The sequence below is a fragment of the Phodopus roborovskii genome, unplaced genomic scaffold, assembly GCF_943737965.1.
Source record: "Phodopus roborovskii unplaced genomic scaffold, PHOROB, whole genome shotgun sequence".
Taxonomy (NCBI): Eukaryota; Metazoa; Chordata; class Mammalia; order Rodentia; family Cricetidae; genus Phodopus; species Phodopus roborovskii.
In genome coordinates this window covers 58,684,767-58,702,339 of record NW_026126480.1, presented here as the reverse complement: position 1 = coordinate 58,702,339, position 17,573 = coordinate 58,684,767, and the positions used below count along the sequence as shown (strand labels likewise).

At 40.7% G+C, this 17,573-nt stretch overlaps 1 protein-coding gene across 3 annotated transcripts; it reads left to right on the top strand.

Annotated features, from left to right (window-relative positions):
- The first annotated feature begins 2,868 nt into the window (after nucleotides 1-2,868).
- Ms4a7 (membrane spanning 4-domains A7) lies at nucleotides 2,869-16,461 on the top strand. 3 transcript variants are annotated; one of them, XM_051193971.1, is made up of 7 exons: nucleotides 2,869-2,999; nucleotides 5,783-5,901; nucleotides 9,564-9,698; nucleotides 11,073-11,129; nucleotides 12,617-12,823; nucleotides 15,368-15,468; nucleotides 16,383-16,461. In XM_051193971.1, the coding sequence occupies exons 2-7, from the start codon at nucleotides 5,806-5,808 to the stop codon at nucleotides 16,402-16,404; spliced, it is 618 nt and encodes a 205-aa protein (XP_051049928.1). In that variant the 5' UTR covers nucleotides 2,869-2,999; nucleotides 5,783-5,805; the 3' UTR covers nucleotides 16,405-16,461. The 3 variants fall into 3 exon arrangements, with proteins under 3 accessions (XP_051049928.1, XP_051049927.1, XP_051049929.1); XM_051193970.1 differs by having other exon boundaries at nucleotides 5,754-5,901; XM_051193972.1 differs by lacking the exon at nucleotides 2,869-2,999 and having other exon boundaries at nucleotides 5,530-5,901.
- Nucleotides 16,462-17,573: the final 1,112 nt, after the last annotated feature.

The window sequence follows — 17,573 nt, the reverse complement described above, 5'->3', positions numbered from 1 at the left end:
TGATGGAGATGAAGATGAAATATTTTACTTACAGTTTTCTTTATTACCAAATTCAAAAATGAAACTCAGAAAAGAGGTATAAAATGCATAAGTTTAAGAGACACAAAAGCTGAAATTATTTATCTAAGGAAATGTTTTGAGCTCTGAAAAGATACTGTTGGGTTAGTAATATGATAAAAAATGGTTTAGGTTTAAAACTTTGAACTCATCAAGGTATAATATAGATAATAGAATAATTTCTCCAAATGTGCCAAATACAAGTAAGTGAACTAGATATTATAAGTGTAATTGTTACCTGATAATTGTTCTTATTATATATAGCTTTACTATGTTAGAGTTAAGACTCTTTCATGGTTGTTTAGACAAAAAGGGAGGAATGTTGCAAATATCTGATTACACTATGTAAAGATATGTCACTATGATTGGTTTAAGCCAATAGCTAGGCAGGAGGGATAGGCAGGACTTCTGGACAGAGGGAGCTCTTGAACAAAGAAAGGAATAGTTGCCAGTCAGACACAGAAGTAGCAGGGTTAATTTAAGTTATAAAAGCTAGTTAGAAACAAGCCTAAGCTAAAACTGAGCTTTCATAATTAATAAGAAGTCTCTGTGTCATCTGTGTCATTATTTGGGAGCTGGTTGGTAGGACAGAGAAAGACTTTAGATGAAGACTGAAGTAGGACTTCATTAGAAGCATAATGTTATTTGAAAATGCTACTGGAGAATTTTCTTAGAAGCTTGTTGAGCCTGGTCTGGTGACAGATCTCTGTACTCCCAGCACACAGAAGGCTGAGGTCAGAGGATTTCTGTCTCAAACAAAATGAGAAAATTGTTGAGGTTGTATTCAATTTTTTTCTTTCACTGTATAAGGAGAACTCCCCTCAACTTCAGCTCTGAGGTAGAGGCCTACTGTGGGAGCAAGTGAGAAGATTGACACACTATCTGCCCAGTTTGAGGAAATGGATGAATCATATCCAACACTCTCTGAGGAACAAAAGGAAATCAAGACCAGGGCCTTCTACTCTGTTGCCCCGACCAGCGGGGGCCTAGTTATTCGTGGGTCGAGGTGGGCTAGAACCTGAAAATAATGGGAGAGAAAGAAGGAAGGAGACCAAGCAATCTTTGTCAAGGTCTAACTTTATTAGGCACAAAGAGGGGTTTTTAAAGCAAAGCAGGGAGGAAATGGGGAGGGGTAGCTGTGCTAACTCTGGGGCTCTGGTATTTTCCCAGGCCAAAAATATCAGACCCTAGATGTCTGCCTATCTCAGTTCCTGGTGTCTTAGTTCATCTCAGTTCCTGGGTTGAATGGAACACACTGCTTTTTCAGCAGTTTTCTGCTTTACCAAGATAAGGCTCAATTAGAGTTTTAAGGTATACATTATTTTGCTAGAGGATGTGACTCAAGGCCGGCTCCCAACAGAGAGGCACCTCCAGTAGGTACAGCAAGGGAGTTTCCACTGGCCCTTTCAGCTGACAGAGAACCTGAAAGAGGATTGCTGGTAAACTCTTCCATGTAGGACCTGAGATGTACCAAATCTTGAAGTCAATTTGGGGAGGGAACTGGAAAACCCCTGTATCATTGAAACATTCCTTGCCCCATGATTCACTTACCCTTCTGGAACACTGGACTCTTTAAAAAGATCTAAGGATGTTGTAATCACCTCACTGGAGATCCTTGATCTATTTGGAGTTGACTTTTGTGCAGGGTACTAGATCTATGAAACTATTTTCATTCTGCATGAAGCCACCAGTATGACCAGCACCATTTATTGAAGATGCTGTATTTTTCTTTTTTCTTTTTTCTTTTTTTTTTTTTTTTTTTTTTTTTTTGCTTTGTCAAAAATGAGGTGTTAATACTTGTGTGGAGTTATGTCTGGGTCTTCAATTCTATTTATTGAGATGTCTGTTTTTATGTCAATGCATGTTGTTTTTTATTACCATTGCTCTATAATACAAATTGAAATATGGAATGGCAATGCCTCCAGCAGTTTTTTTTTAAATTGAGGATTGTATTAGCTGTTCTGAGTTGTTTTGTATTTCTATATGAAGCTGAAAAATTGTGCTGGAATTTTGATGAAGATCGCATTGAATCTGTAGATTATCTTTAGTAGGATGGCCATTTTCACAATATTAATCCTACTGATCCATGAGCACGGGTGATCTTTCCATCTTCTCATATCTTATGGAATTCTTTCTTCAATGTCTAGAAAGATTACACAAAGAAAAATTTGAAATTCTCTCAAATCTAAATGTATCATTTGTAGTGAGATATTCACCTTGTCTGCACTTGTAGCATAGACCACACCCATCATTGGGGGTGGAGACAGGGCCAGATGTGACCTGGGGGAACTAAGGCTGAGGAGGGGGCTCGGAGAGCTCTCTTGCTTCCAGCATGGGGACAGGAGTACATCCAGAGGCATCCTTGGGACCAGGAACCTGCTGGTGTTCATCTGTCTATGTTGTGAGTTATTTCTCCCTGAATAAACATCTATTCGGCCTATTTGTTTCTCCTGATCCTTATTAAACATCAATAATCACTATCATTAGCAATAATTCTCTTTTATAAACTCTTCGTTTCTCATTAATTCTGCAACAGTCAGATGGTCAAGTTACTAATATTCATTCTTCATTTAGCAAATAAGAAGACAGACTTAATACAACCAATGTGCTTTCTTCCCTCCACATAGAAGTGCAGGGAATTATTTCAAACGAGCCCACAACACTTTCTTTCGTGAGATGTCTTATTTTGTGTTATTTTCCCAAACCTCTAAATTCAGAAAGGGGAAGCAGAGCAGCTCTTCATTTGCTAGCTGCTTGTAATTACAGCAAATTCACATCCTGAGTAATCACGAATACTTTCCGGGGAAAACACAGACTGCCTGAGTGTCGAAAGCAGAGAGTGAAACTTCTGGAGGGAGCAGCTGGTGGAAGGTTGAGCCTGAGAGCTCCAGGGGCCTGAGTGATTGGACACAGGAGCACACAGGACAGGGCTGTGAGGACAGGTAGGACTTTAATGGGGCAGAACCCCTGGGGGAGACTTCCTTCAGATGGACAGACTGGAAGCTGGATTCTCATCTGTCTTTTCTGTTGACCGCCTGGTATTTTGGTTTAGATTCTAACCCCTGGGGAAGACTGTGCTCTGGATTGACAGCCGGGGAACTAGATTCATATTCTATCTTTTCTGTTGGCCACCTGTATGAACTGGCGAGTTAAATTCCCACCTGGGGCCTCTGTTTACTTGCTTGCTAAAAAGCAAACCACCTTTAGATTTCACCTGAAATTTGAACTGATGACCTTCTGGGTTTCCCCTATTACCCCACTGTTCCCCACTCAGTCTTACAAAACGTGTTCCTGGTGAAAACTGGGATTTGAGAAAATGTTGAATTTGGAAACTATAATTATAATCTAATATTATAACACAGAAAAGTATTCTACAGAGCTGTTTGCCTGAACAGTGGGAGTTTTTTAACCCATTTCAAAAGCTGTGGGCCACTACTACTTCACCTTATTATAATGAATGTTAAGGGACAAAGCATCCTCTCCATTGTTGGATTTGGAGGCAATGGTGTCAGTTGGCAAACATAATTTTTTTAAAAAAGAACTTCATTATATAGAGTTGCTCCTAAAATAACTATACATATCCAAAATAAATACAATAGCTGAAATTCTTTAAAAAAAAAAACTCTACATGTTGTCATAAGTATATGATTTAATAGATAAAATAAGCATAAATTCTACAATGTTTTAAAGTGCACAGATGTTTCCTACAGCATTATTCATAGCAGTAAAATTTAAAAAGAAACAGAAAAAAACAAAATGATCATGAACATGTGTCCGATTTAATGAATCCAGAAACATGCATTCATTTGGATTGTTTAATTAGAGTTAAACCCTGCTTACATACTTGTGGCATTCTAACCAAAGGAAGTTTTCAGTTAAGTGGCATCAAGCTCATTCATGTTCTGACACCTTTACCACCTTCCAACTCCAGAACTTGGTCATCTTTACAGAGTGGAACCATATCCACTAAACAGCTGCTCCTCAGCTCTTCCCCAGCCCTTGACAGCTACTGTTTTACTTTCTAAAAAATTATGTAGACTAGTCAGGGTACCTCATAAGTAGAATAGCACAGCATCTGACCTTTTTTTTGACTGACTAACTTCACTTACTTTATTTTTGAGGTTCATCTGTGCCGTGGCATAGGTCAGAATCTAGTATTTGGCTTTAATACTTAAGGCTTTTATATTAATTAGTCAAAGATGTCCACTGACAAATCAATGAAAAGAAATTCAAATGGATGGACTGACCATTTGCATAATGTTGTAATTGGGTAAAGTCATACATAAAGAGGAGAGAGAGAGAAGAGCACATAAACCCTGAAACTGATAGTTTCACATAAAATGCTGAGGAGTCCAGAACATTTAAATTCATGCAAACTTTATTTCTTTTAGTTGAAATTGTTGCTTTGTGGTCTTAAAAAGCCCAAATCGGTCCATTTTAAAATAACAACAGAAAATAAATGCACACAATGTTGATAGGCTGGAGAAAAATCAACCAGGCTTCCAGTTCCTAACATGGGGCTTAGAATATTGTATAAGTTAGTGTTCTTGGATATGAGCCCTGGCAAACCCAGGGGAAAAAATCAGAACCAGAGAGATTAGTTAGTAAGATTAGTTGAAAGGGACAAAAGTCAAGTTAAAATCCAGGTTTCCCAATATGGGAGCAGTTCTGGGAAAAGACACCTTTAACACACTTCCCCAAGGCCACAGCCATTCCTAGGGGCCAACTCGTCACTCACGAATGGCAGTCAGTGCTCCAGATGTGACCAGCACTCCATTCCCATTCCCATTGCGGTGCCATCCCCCCTCCCCCACTGGAACAAGATCTGGGGTTCCTTTTGGTGCCATTGACCCCGTGCAGCATTGTTTTCTCCTGGAGTGGAGCTGTTAATACTGGGAAGGAGGAAGAGGCAAGGTGAAAAGAGCTGGTGTTGTGTAGAAGAAAATATTGCAAGGTCCTGATCCCAGTAGACACAGCCCAGGTACATGCAAGTTAGGCAAATAACAGACTAACAATAATTATATTTGCTACAGTGTATTAAACATATGCAATGCATCAGGTAAGTTTGTTTTTGACTTTCACTTAATGAAATGAACTTATTAGCTCCGAGTTGCTAATATATGAAATATACTTAACATCTTTAGAAGGATTAAGACCTTATGTGCTCTAGTGTCTGGGGGAAAAAAAAGTGGAGTAGATGTGTTCCTTTTATAAACTCACCCAATACTAATGGGTAGAAAATGAATAGTGGGAGAATTAGAGAGAATAAATGCAGCTTCAGTGTGAGCTTCTGGGAGATAGAGGATTGAACTATAGAGGAAGCAGGGGTACAAGAAGAAGAGAAAGGGGGCTAAATGTAAAGGCTTTGTGGGACAGGCAGTGAGGGCTGCAGAGAAAATTCTGTTTGAATTACCTCCAAATTGTGGGCTTCCTTTAATTGTTTATAGTTTTCCCCAATAGCATGTTTCTTATTCATCATGGATGAAGTACAACAAGCAAGCTAGCTCTTCTATGCTCCCCCTGAAACTCAGATCCAGTTCTGTTTGTAGAAAACAAGCCAGTCTATGGTCATTACACCCTGAATGTACCCAATTCTCATCTAAAGAAAAGTCATTCCACACTCCCTACAGACTCTGATGCCTGTGAGTGTGTGTCAGTCACGCCCTAGGAACTAATGAGCACAGTGCCTCTTCTAGCAATCAATAGTATCATACTTGTCATCAAGAGGATTTAGGGGCCTTCCTTCCAATGGACATCGTTATTCACAAAAGAGAGAAAGCTGGACACAGCCACCAAAAAGGAGATGACCTGGTTGGTGTGCCTAAGGAAGCCACAGTTCTTGGGGTAAGTCCATCTCATTAGAAGGATAACACATGGAGATATTAAGATTGTGCCCACACTATGGAGCTATAGTGTGTAGCTGAATGTTTTTCTCTGCCATGCTGGTCTGCCTGGACTGGTTTCTCCCCTGCTCATGAGTCCATGAAGCCACTTATGAAATAATTATTCCGAGGCTAAGATTAAATACAATTGTTTGGATTATTACTGACTAGCTCTCTTCTAAATTAAACCACTTTCAATAATCTGTGTATCACCACATGGCCATGCCATACTGGCAATATTCTGGCATCTTACCACTTTGGCAGCTACATGGCATCTCCCAACTTCTCCTTCTTCCTCTCCATAACTCTGTTTGGATTTCCTGCCTAGCTATATTCTGTCTGGCAATTGGTTAAATCAGCTTTATTCATCAACCAGTAAAAGCAACACATATTTGCAGCATACAGAAGGACATCTCACATCAACAGGGGATCTGGGCACATTCTTGACTTGTTTCTAGCTGATTCCACAATCTATCCAGAATGTGAAATACATCTATTTTGGAAATGACATCTTCCTAGGGCTTTCATTTAATTAAATAATTTAAACCACTTGTGCTTTTTCAACATAACACTGCATAGTTAAGAAATTACTTTCTTCTCATTAGTCTTTAGTGTAGATTTATGACAGCCATACACTTTTATTTGGTCTGATTAAATTAGGTCTTCTTACTTGAAGTTTGTTTTCCAAACATTTTCAGATGATACCATTTTAGATTGCTTTCATCCACACATTTCTCTGTGTCCACATGGGCTGCTGTGAGACATCCCAGTATCAACATCATTATACCTCATAAGCAGTAACCTATTTGTCATAGGGTTCTGAATATTTCCTGTTAAGACCCATCTTCACACACTTTACCAAATGTGTCTTCTGGGACTCTGGACCTATTAACTCCATCATGTCCTTTTAAAAATTAAAACCACTATTCAAATAGTTGGGGAGGGTAGACTAAGTGACTCCCAAAACAATATAGAAAATTGATTTAGCCCCTTGGTTGCTTCTCCGGGATCTGGGGAGGCTCCTTACTGCTGAAGACACTGCAGACTTAGGACATAGGACTCAGGTGATTCAAGCTGTGTCTGAAAGCTTCTTTCCTTTGGATTAATTCCCATGGTTCCAGAAAATACTATGCCAAAGAAATAAAACAAGCAGTCCTACCCAACTGCAATACTTATGATCCACAACTATCCAGCATAGCAAGATGTGCATAGAGGTGAAATAAGTGGCATTCACATGTCAATGGCACCCAACTGCTGCCTAATTGGACCTAAGGCTGACTCAGCAGGAGGGAAATCATGCCTGGTGTGGAAACCTAGCCAGCCACCTGAGGCTAGTAAGGTTATGAGTCTTACAAAGAATAATCTACTATAGTCACTTAGCTATACCAGCATAATCCCTTACTGTTGTAATTTTGTAATTTAAAAAGTGGTGTAAGGCAGAAAGATGCAATGTAGCAGAGCTCATGTGGGGAGGGGGGGCTTTTTTTTAATTAATGGAAAGGGAATGGGAAAATCATGGAGGGAAATGGGGGGACCAGCCTCTGGGGGCAGGAACAGCAGAAGAAAAAAAGAGACGGGGTGGAGACAGAGGGACAGGCAGAAAAGGAGAGAGAGAGAGAGAGAGAGAGAGAGAGAGAGAGAGAGAGAGAGAGAGAGAGAGAGAGAGAGAGATGGAGCCTCTTTAAAAGGGATTGTAGTAAATGTGCACAGGTGGTACTCCTACTGGTTGCATCTGAGGATGTATCCTGTCAGAACCCTGAGGGCAGGCCAGTACGGATGCCAGAATACTAACATTTACTACATCTTGAATCTTAATCATTCCCCTCTATTTTCTCAAATGTCTCTTCTTTGTTGAGCCAGCAGCACATTTCCAGAAGGCACATACTTCATCAGCAATTCTCACCACAAGTCGCTGAAAGGAACTTGGCATTGCCTTTGCTTCTCAGGACTCTGAGATCTTTTAGCTATGTTCTCAGCCCTGGAAATTCCCACTTTAGAAACTCATGTCATCTTACTCAGTGACTCTTTCACTACCTGAGAAACAAGACCTTGGCCCTTATATCACCACCACTGCTTTCAACAAATAGATGATGGATGGATGGATGGATGGATGGATCAATTGATTGATAGATAGATGACAAATGGAAATATATATGTATACATATATTCATATTTGCCTGATTATTATGTTCCTGATTCCTTCCCACCCTCTCGGTGGTTTTTTTTCTCTCCCAAATATTTTCTCTCTGCTTTTTTACCACACATGTGACGTGTGTGTGTGTGTGTGTGTGTGTGTGTGTGTGTGTGTGTGTGTGTGTGTGCGTGCGTGCGCATGCGTGCGCATGCACGCGCACGCATGTGCACAACTTCAGATTCTATATACAAAAGAAAGCATGGCATTTGTCTTTTCTTTCTCATTGTTTTCTCTTATCTTCCACCTCTTGAACCACTTTCTCTCTCCTAGTAGTGCCTCTTCTATTCTCACACACACACACACATATATATATATATGCATATATATATATTTGTAATAAAGAAAACACAGTATTTATCTTTCTGAGATTGTCTTATTATTTAGTATGATGATCCTTCATTCTATCCATCTCACAAAAATGTCATTATTTTATTCTTCGTCACAGTTGAATAAAATTACATTGTGTGTAAAGACCACATTTTGCTTTTCCATCCATCTGCTGATAGTCATCTAAATCGTCTCATGCCTTGACTATTGTGTAGCAATGAGCTTGGGTGTGCAGGCCTCTCTGTGGTATGTTGAGTTTGAGTCCCTTGGGGATATACCAGGAGTCATCATCTGGATCATATGCTGGCTCTAATTTAGTTTTAGTTGTTTGAGGAACTACCATGTTGATTTCCACAGTGGCCACACTGGTTCACATTCCTAATAGCAGCATTTAACAGTTCCTTTTTCCCTACATCCTCATCAGATGTGTGGTCATTTGTTTTCTTGATGATAGCCAGTCTGACTAGGATGAAAAGGAATCTGAAATCAGCTTTTATTTACATTCCCCTAATTAGCCATTAGGATACTATGTATTTGAAAAATATTTGTAATCTGTCCTTGTGCTACTTAATTCCCTCATGTTCCTCATCTGTAACGCAGATGTTACAAATACTGCTGGTAGTGCAGAAACTTTAAACATGTGAACTAGTCCGACACTTGGTGCTGTGACAACCACAATGAGTCTTAAATTCAAGTCACAAATGAAAAAGGATGATTGACAGCACTAGGAATATGATACTCAACGACTCTCAGTTGAAGTTGAGGCCTGAATCTACACTCACGTGGGAAGTTCCTTCTCCATATTCACCTAACTATGCTCTAGTTTAGATAACTTTTCTTCCAAAAAGGAAATGTGAAGTATATTTTTCAGAATTACAACATTCACATTATCACTTCCTGAGTTTAAAGAGCCTTTCCAAAAATAAAGTGAAATTTGGATTTTCCTCTTAGAACAGGCTTATTTTTCCTTGTGGGATCCCCCCCCCCACCTTTTAATATGGAAATCATACCTACTTTATACTTCTTATAAGTCAATGTGTATTCAAATAATCCTTTGCATCTACTTAAAGCATGTTCTAAAGTCCCTGTTTTGACTGTCACAGACCATACAGATACTATGTGCCCTGACAATTGCAAGCTTGGGGGGCATTTTGGTATCAGCTTCCTACTCTTCCTACTTCAACCCAGCAGCCTTCACCACTTTGATGACTGGATACCCATTTGTTGGATCCCTATGTGTAAGTAAAATTTGATCTCCAAAAGCGTTTATGCTTCCTAAATATATACTAGGCATTCAGTCATAGAATGGCTTCATCTTCAAGAGGAAAGGATGAACGAGGAGGCAATCTCAACATCCCTGTCATTATCTCATGTCCTGTGTCTCTTATTCACTTCAGAAGGGCTCTGATTAAGACAGGAGACAAGAAAAGACATCACACTGGATACATCAGCCCATTTCTTATCTGACACCATATCCTGTTAGATGAAAGGAACATTATTTACAGCCCTCTTTGAGGCTTTGAAGAGGCCATTGGATTCTAGCCATTTTAAGAGTAATTCACTTCTCAGGTACAGAGTGAGAAATGCTGGTTAAACAATAACCTGGGACCTCTATTAGACACCACAGTTTTGTCTCGGTAACGACAAGGCTTGTGGAAAACAGAGGCATTCTTCTGCTTCCAGGTAACCCTGAACCTCCATAGAGTTCTTGGGCTTATCTAATGGCTCATGGGAAAGGGCACTGCTGGATCTTAGTTTCAGAGTAGCCAGGCCCAATATATACCTCCTACCAACAATCATTTCTCTTCAGTAGAGAATCTTGTAAAAATGAGGGAAATGGGCACATACAGAGAAGATGAATTATACAAAAGTGACCACGATCCCTACCTGGACACAACTACACAGTGTGCAAAAAGTCTGCTCTTGTCCCCAAAGCATAATTTGTCCTGGAGTTCACTGTCTAACCAGTGGTGGCAGCATCCACAATTCATTAGTGAAGCTCCTACTGGTTCATTTTTGGCTTTCATTATCTGTGACTACCCAATACTCATGTCACAGACATAATCAATGTTTCAGCTTTCCAGACCACCATCCCTCTACTTGATGGGCCCTTTGCTAGAACCACTGCAATCAAATACTGCCTTCTTGGCAGTTATAATCAAAGTTTCACATCGGATCTTGTCCTCCTGATTTCATAAACTGCGGGCAACTTTCCACCTACATCAATAGCTTCAACTCCATATTTTTCTGTCTCTTGTCACATGAGAAGCTCCCTTGCTAGGTGCTTCTGTTGGTTTTCTTGTCTCTATTTGCCTCAAATTTCAAGTCATTGATCTTCCTCAATCTCCCCTTTAAATATTAGTAACATCTTCCAGGCATTTGTTGCATCTTATCTGCAATTACTGCTTTACCATAACATAAACTCAACACCCTGAGCAGGTGTCTATTCTTTAAAGTCAGCACAGACATCCCAAATAGATATGAAGGCTCCCTAGCAAGAAGGACATGCCATTCCTATAGGGTTGTGTCCCTAGAAGTTTCCCATTGTTTATTCTGAGTGATTTGAAGGCAGCTTAGGTCAACTCTTTCTTTTCTCTCTCTTTCCTGAACAGTTTGTCATTGCTGGATCTCTCTCAATAATCTCTGGGCAACTCTCATTCAAACCTTTTGTAAGTATGAAGAACAATCTCCAGTTGGTTGTAATAGCTGGAACCTCATAATTAATTCTTCTAGTTCCATCCCCCCACTGCACAGTTTAGGGAAACAAAACTCAGAACAGGTTAGGGAGCATATGTTCTTCAGCTGACTTCCTGACACACTTGAGAAGTCACTTCTGAAGTGAATGTGTTCATTTTCCACGTATGATGGGAGAAAAACCGAAACCTAGAGTAGAAAAGCATTTGCCTGCTCTCTCTCTCTCTCTCCCTCCCTCCCTCCCTTCCTACCTCCTTCCCTCTCTCCCCCCTCTTTCTCTCTCTTGCTCTCCTCTCTCTCTCTCTCTCTCTCTCTCTCTCACACACACACACACACACACACGGGGGGGGGGAGGAGAGAGAGATTAGTAATAACTGAGTTGGAAGTCTACATTTCCTGATTGCAAGCCCAGGATCATGACCCCATTCAATGCTGAGAACTCTTCAACCACCATACAACTCAAGCTTCAGTCATCAGGAACATGTGCCAGCTCCCACACCACCATTGTGTTCTTAGCATAGCTATCTAGACCCTGTGGCTTCTGGAGTTGGGGTGTGTGGCAGGAAGCAGGGAGGGCATATACCCACAGGGGCAACAGTGTTACTGTTTCCTCCTGCATTTTATAGGCTACTGCCTGCTCATGTGTTATTGAAGGGTGAGCATAGGTAGAACCATAGGGACTAAGCACACACACCAATACTTCTTGTCCTTTCTTGGAAGGAAAAAGAAGGTGCACATTTGTCAGCTTCTTGTTAGATGAAAGTGCATTATCTTCCACTGCTCTAGGTTACCAAACCTCTTCAGTTTACTTTCACTATTCTCTAAAGCTGCTTTTTTCCCTCTCCCAGTTCCCTGTCCCTCCCTCCCTCTCTCTCTCCCTCCCTCTCTCCCTCTTACTCTCTCTTCCCCCTCACATGCACCCTAACCACCCTCCCCTCCCATCCCCCAACCCCAATTCCACATGTAGGGCAATGCTATCCAGGTGGGGTCATGTAAATCTGTCAAGTCATTTGAAGCAGGGACTAGGACTTAACCTAGAGACTGGAGAGAAGTCCTAAAGCTGCTTCTTTATGTGCGGTAAAACTATAGTCTTAGTTCTCCAGAGGATGCCAAAGGCCATGGTGTAAGAGATATTCAAAGGACAGTTCTAAGAGCATTGGAGAAGTTAGTGGAGATGCTGACAGCAGGCTTGGGCACCCACCTTGGTATTCAGCATCATGGAGAGTCAGGAAGTCAGACTGTGGGGAGCTGTTCACATTCTCCCCTCCAATACACATTTTCTGACTGTCTTGTGTGACAAACTGTAGAGTGATAAACAATACAAAGACAAATTATCATGGTCTGCCTGATAAGAGGCCCCAGAATATATTATAAACTACCCTGGGGAAGTACCATTGCAATATAATAGGCAAAGGGAATGGAGAATTCTGCACCAAGCCTAAGATGAGAACCTCTCTTCCAGGCACTGAGCAGCTTGGCCTCCAATGCAGCAAGCTCTGCTGTTGCTACAATTGGCTTCCTCCTCCTCACCCATAGCCTTATAGACATGGGGACTGCTTCTCCACACTGTAATTCAGAAAAGAAATTTCTGTCCTTAATGCTTTATTCGGAATCCCACCATTGGATGAATGAAGACAAGAACTGTCTCCTTGCTTATGTCAGCATCATGGTAAGTAATTCCAGACTAAACATCTTGTCATGTAAAACCCCTGTTTTTTCCCCTTTGTGCAATTTTTGCTTTTTCAGCAACCTCTGGTTTTGTTGGTCTGACTGTCTGGGGCAGACAGGAAAAACACAAACACATATGTCAGAAAGTTAGTAAATTGTGTGTTGGGGGATGCAGGAAACAAAGCAGAAAGAGGGGAAGAGGGTGAGGAGATTAAGAAAATACAATGGAGAGTTTTAAGTCACAATAGGCAATGCTATTCTTTGTTATTTGTGTTGAACCTGAACTTGGGAAGCCCTTTGGGGTTGTTGCCTGGAGTTGGAACAATTCGCCCGTTAGAGATGTTTGCCTTTTGGTCACATGTACTCTGAGACTCGGAGCAGACACAAAGTGTTTAATTTCCTCAAGTGCACATCTGCTCAGGACTGGCAAAGAGGGGAAGAGGGTAGGAGGCAGCGAACTAGTAGATCTGACTCCTGTGAAAACATTAGTCTTCCTGGGCAGAATTTCCTTGACACCTCTGACCCAAATTTAACAGCCACCACCTACTGATAGTAACAGGTCTGGCTTAGTCCATTTTAAATGTAGGATTATAGTGTCTAAACCATAACAATGTTCCTTGTTCCTTCATTACTTCTCCTAATGGGAGCAATGAATGACCAAGCCAGTATCTTTCATTCTCTGGTGTCCATCTGACTTAGGAGTCTTGAAGAATGTGTGAATGTTTTTGGACTCATATCCCTCTATGAGTCTGACCCTGTGAGTAGGCCAAAAGTGTTGGGGGAGTGAAAGAATGGAGATCTATCTTGTTAGAAGTGAGGCTGAGACAGCCCAGGAGATCACACTGCAAGACAGCGTAAAGTAATGAGAGGAAAGTGTTCTCTCACTGGGACACTGGTGGATTGTTTCAATTAGGGTTAATTTCAGTACATCAAATTATCTGATACCCTGATACAAGTAGAGCCAAAAATGACTTCCTCAATACTAAAATGTAAGCCATCCTCAAAGGGATGTTAACATTTAATAAATACAGCATTAACCTGAACATACGTGTGTGTGTGTGTGTGTGTGTGTGTGTGTGTGTGTGTGTGTGTGTGTGTGAGTATGGTGTGTGTGTGTATGCATATGTGCGTACTTAAGACTGGAAGAAAGTAAAGGGGAGCTGGAGGAAGGAAGAAATAAAGATGACATAGGGTGCAGAAGCAAATAAGGATCATCAAAGCAGAAAACTGGGGCACCTACTCAGAAACAGGTGCTAGAGACAAGGATCCAAAACTGTTAACGCCCAGGGTAAGGGTTTAGGGTTGTCAAGCTCGTCTGCACACACCAAGAGCCCTGCAAATGTCTGACAGCTCACTCAACCTCGTGCAGATGGCACATCTAAACTCACAGTCCCATCAACACTAGGATGGCTTCTGATAAAGGAGTTTCAAAACTGCTTCTGTATCCCTGATACTCCTAAGGTCCTTACAAAATCAAACTTAAAGCAACTATCTAGGGACACATCAATAAATCCCACTTATAAGATTCTCACATATTGAAGACACAAACTAATACCGTCACCATCACATGTGCACTTAAACTATATGATGATAAGTATATGAAAAACATGATTTAAAAAAAAAAAAACACTCAATCCTGTTGAGTGCTGTAAGAAAGCAGGCTGAGCAAGCCAGTAAGCAATATCCCTCCATGGCCTCTGCTTCAGTTCCTGCCTCCAGGCTCCTCTCTGAGTTCCTACTCTGACTTCCCCCAGTGAGAGTCTGTTACCTATAAGCATAAGATGAAATTAACCCTTTCCTCTCCAAGGTGCTTTTGGTCATGGCGTTTTACAACAGTAATAGAAATCCTGATTAGAACAAAGCCAAAATCCAGGAACAGGACAGTATGATAAAAAGGACAAGGGAACTTAATAAAGAGGAACCATGACTAGCAATGGAAGCAAAACAAAACAAAACAAAAAACTTAGGAACAGTAAAGGGCAGATTTAATGCATCTGAGGAAATATCTCATTAGAGCATATCAAATTTGAAAAATATAAATGACACAGATGCTGAAGTTACAAGGAAAGGTTGAACATAAACATGAGTTCTAGTAGAAAAGTTTGGAAGAAAGACTATGAGAAAATAACTATCTGAGAATTTTTCACAATCGAAGACATGAAATTGCACACTGAAGGAACCCAGGGAGGACCCTGTAGGTAAGTATTCTGAATCCACACCTGAAAATGGGAAGAATGAAAAGCACCAAGGACAAACAAAATGGCGAAAACAAGTAGGGACAGATGGGCAGTCACTCTTCCCTCTCATCTCTGTGTGATCACTAAGAAACCTGAAAGTGAAAACAGAGAGCGGATGGAGCCATGGTCTCTGCTCTTTCTGATCTCCATGGTTGAGGGCTTCCATGCCTGCCCCGCCCCACCCCCGCCCCGCCCCCGCCCCCGCCCCACCCCCGCCCAGCCCCCGCCCCGCCCCCTGCCCCCTTCTCCTCTCAGTAGGGCCCAAAGGCTTTCTATGGGGTTCCACCCAGGCCTGTCCTGCTTTGCAGAGTGGGCTGGTGGTGATGCTCATCTTCACTGTGCTGGAGTTTTTGCTGGCTGCATACAGTTCTGTTTTTTGGTGGAAGCAAGTCTATGCCAACAAGCCTGGGTAAGTTCTCTGTTTATTTCTGTCACACCCACCCACTGTCTCCCTGCTCTGATCTGCAATGATACAGGCACAAAGGATAAGATGGAAAGTGACTTTAATGATGAAAATAAGAGTTCGTTGAATAGTCACCTGGGTGGGATAAGACAGTGCCTACAGGGCAGCAGCACTGTAAGAAAATCCCTCCCTGAAGAAACTAGCTGGTTCTAGATGTTAGCCCCTGAAATTTCATGAGTGAACCAAAACTTAGATAAAAATACACGGGAAGAATGAGAGTTTACATAGCCTTGTTCTTATCATGCACTCTGACATCTGTCTCCATAGCCAAGTGCTTGCTAACATGATTTTACCAAGATTTTACTGGGTTTTTTGTTTTGGGTTTTTTGTTGTTGTTGTTTGTTTGTTTGTTTGTTTTCCTTGTTTGTTTCTGCCTTTACTTAATGGCTTTTAATTATTATTTTTTCTTATTTTACATATCCATCTCAGTTCTCTCCCTCCCATGCCCCCTGACCCTCTCCCATCCCAGCCCCCCGCCCCACTCCACAAGGAGGGTTTTGGGGTTTTTTTTTTTTAATGTTTTTCTGCTCTTCGCCTTGCTTCCTCTTATCCTCTACTGTTATAATTTCAAACTTTTCATTTCTCCTAAATGCTACAAGAAGATAACATTATAATTTGAACAAATCATGATTCAACTTCGAGGCTACGAGAAAGCAACACAATGAGGAAATGGGGTGAAATTTGCTTGAACTAATATTGCTGCAACTATATACTATGATAGAATTGCAAAAGTACTACTGTAAAATATTATTATAGTATATGTTGTATTATTGCACTTAAGAGAAATACATGAGTATATTTTAAACCTTGCCCCCCCAAATCAAAGTGTTAAAGCCTATTAATAAATGTTATCCTTCTAGAGTGCATTTTTTTCATGCCTGAATCACAAGATCATACCCAAGTTGTCAAAAGCAGTTTGTTGAAGCCATGGATATGAAATACAGAAGAAGGAAGAAATCCAGTTCTCCCAGAAGAGCACAGATAGACATTCCTGAAATCTCAGTCTTGGTAGATCCAAATAAACTTCTGAAAGAAAAAAAAAAGCTTTCCTGTGGTGGCTTTCAATATGAGTCATTTCACTCCTGATGAAAATCATTTCCTCCAAGTCCAAGGCAGCAAGATTCTATATTTCACCATTCTACAATGACCACAGACTCTATACACTTCTCCAAACAGAATGAGCAGACAGTGTTTCATCTGTCTGAAGTTAGATGAGAAAGCGAGCAGCCCTGCAGGGGGTGGAAGCTAATGACATCATGCATCTGGGTAGGATCTTTCTCTGTGTTACTTATACATTCCTGTTGCTTAAATATTAGACATCATACATTACCAAAACATTTGCAATCTTTTGAAAATGTGACAGCCTATGCATGGATCTGGGTTTTATACCCAGCATTGAAAAATAATAATAAATCATAGCTAGGCATGAAGCAGAAGGATTGCCCTGAGTTCAAAGGTCAGCTTGGGTGCAGAGTGAGACTCTGTTACAAGAAAATGGCTTATTTCTATCTCACTTAATGATTTCACATATGGTAGGAATGGGATATTGAACTTAGGGCCTTGCACATGCTAAGAAAGAACTCTAACACTGAGTTAGATCCCAAACACACTGCTTTAATTTTTATTTGAATTCAAAGACTATAATTCACCATGATATACTCTCTCATTTAAGTACTAGACTGAATAAGTCACTGAACACAGAAAAGCAATAGCAACTTCAATCCTAGATTGGAAAAAAAATCAACATTTCTCACCCAAGAAAGAGAGCTTCTAGTATTGCTTTGCATAAAGCAATGTTCAACTGAAATAAATATGTAAGGTTTCTAACATACAGACCTATTATGGAAACACAGCAGTACATAGACCAGTCCCCTACATGCCTAGGAACAGTAAAAAAGACAACTAAAATCTATAGAGAACTCAGAAAGAAAAGTGTGAAGAGAGTTCATCTCTTTTCCTTGGATTCATTTGTGTGTGTGTGTGTGTGTGTGTATGTGTACATACATGTATGTGCTTCAGAGGCCAGAGGTGCAGACGCCCCTTACAGATAG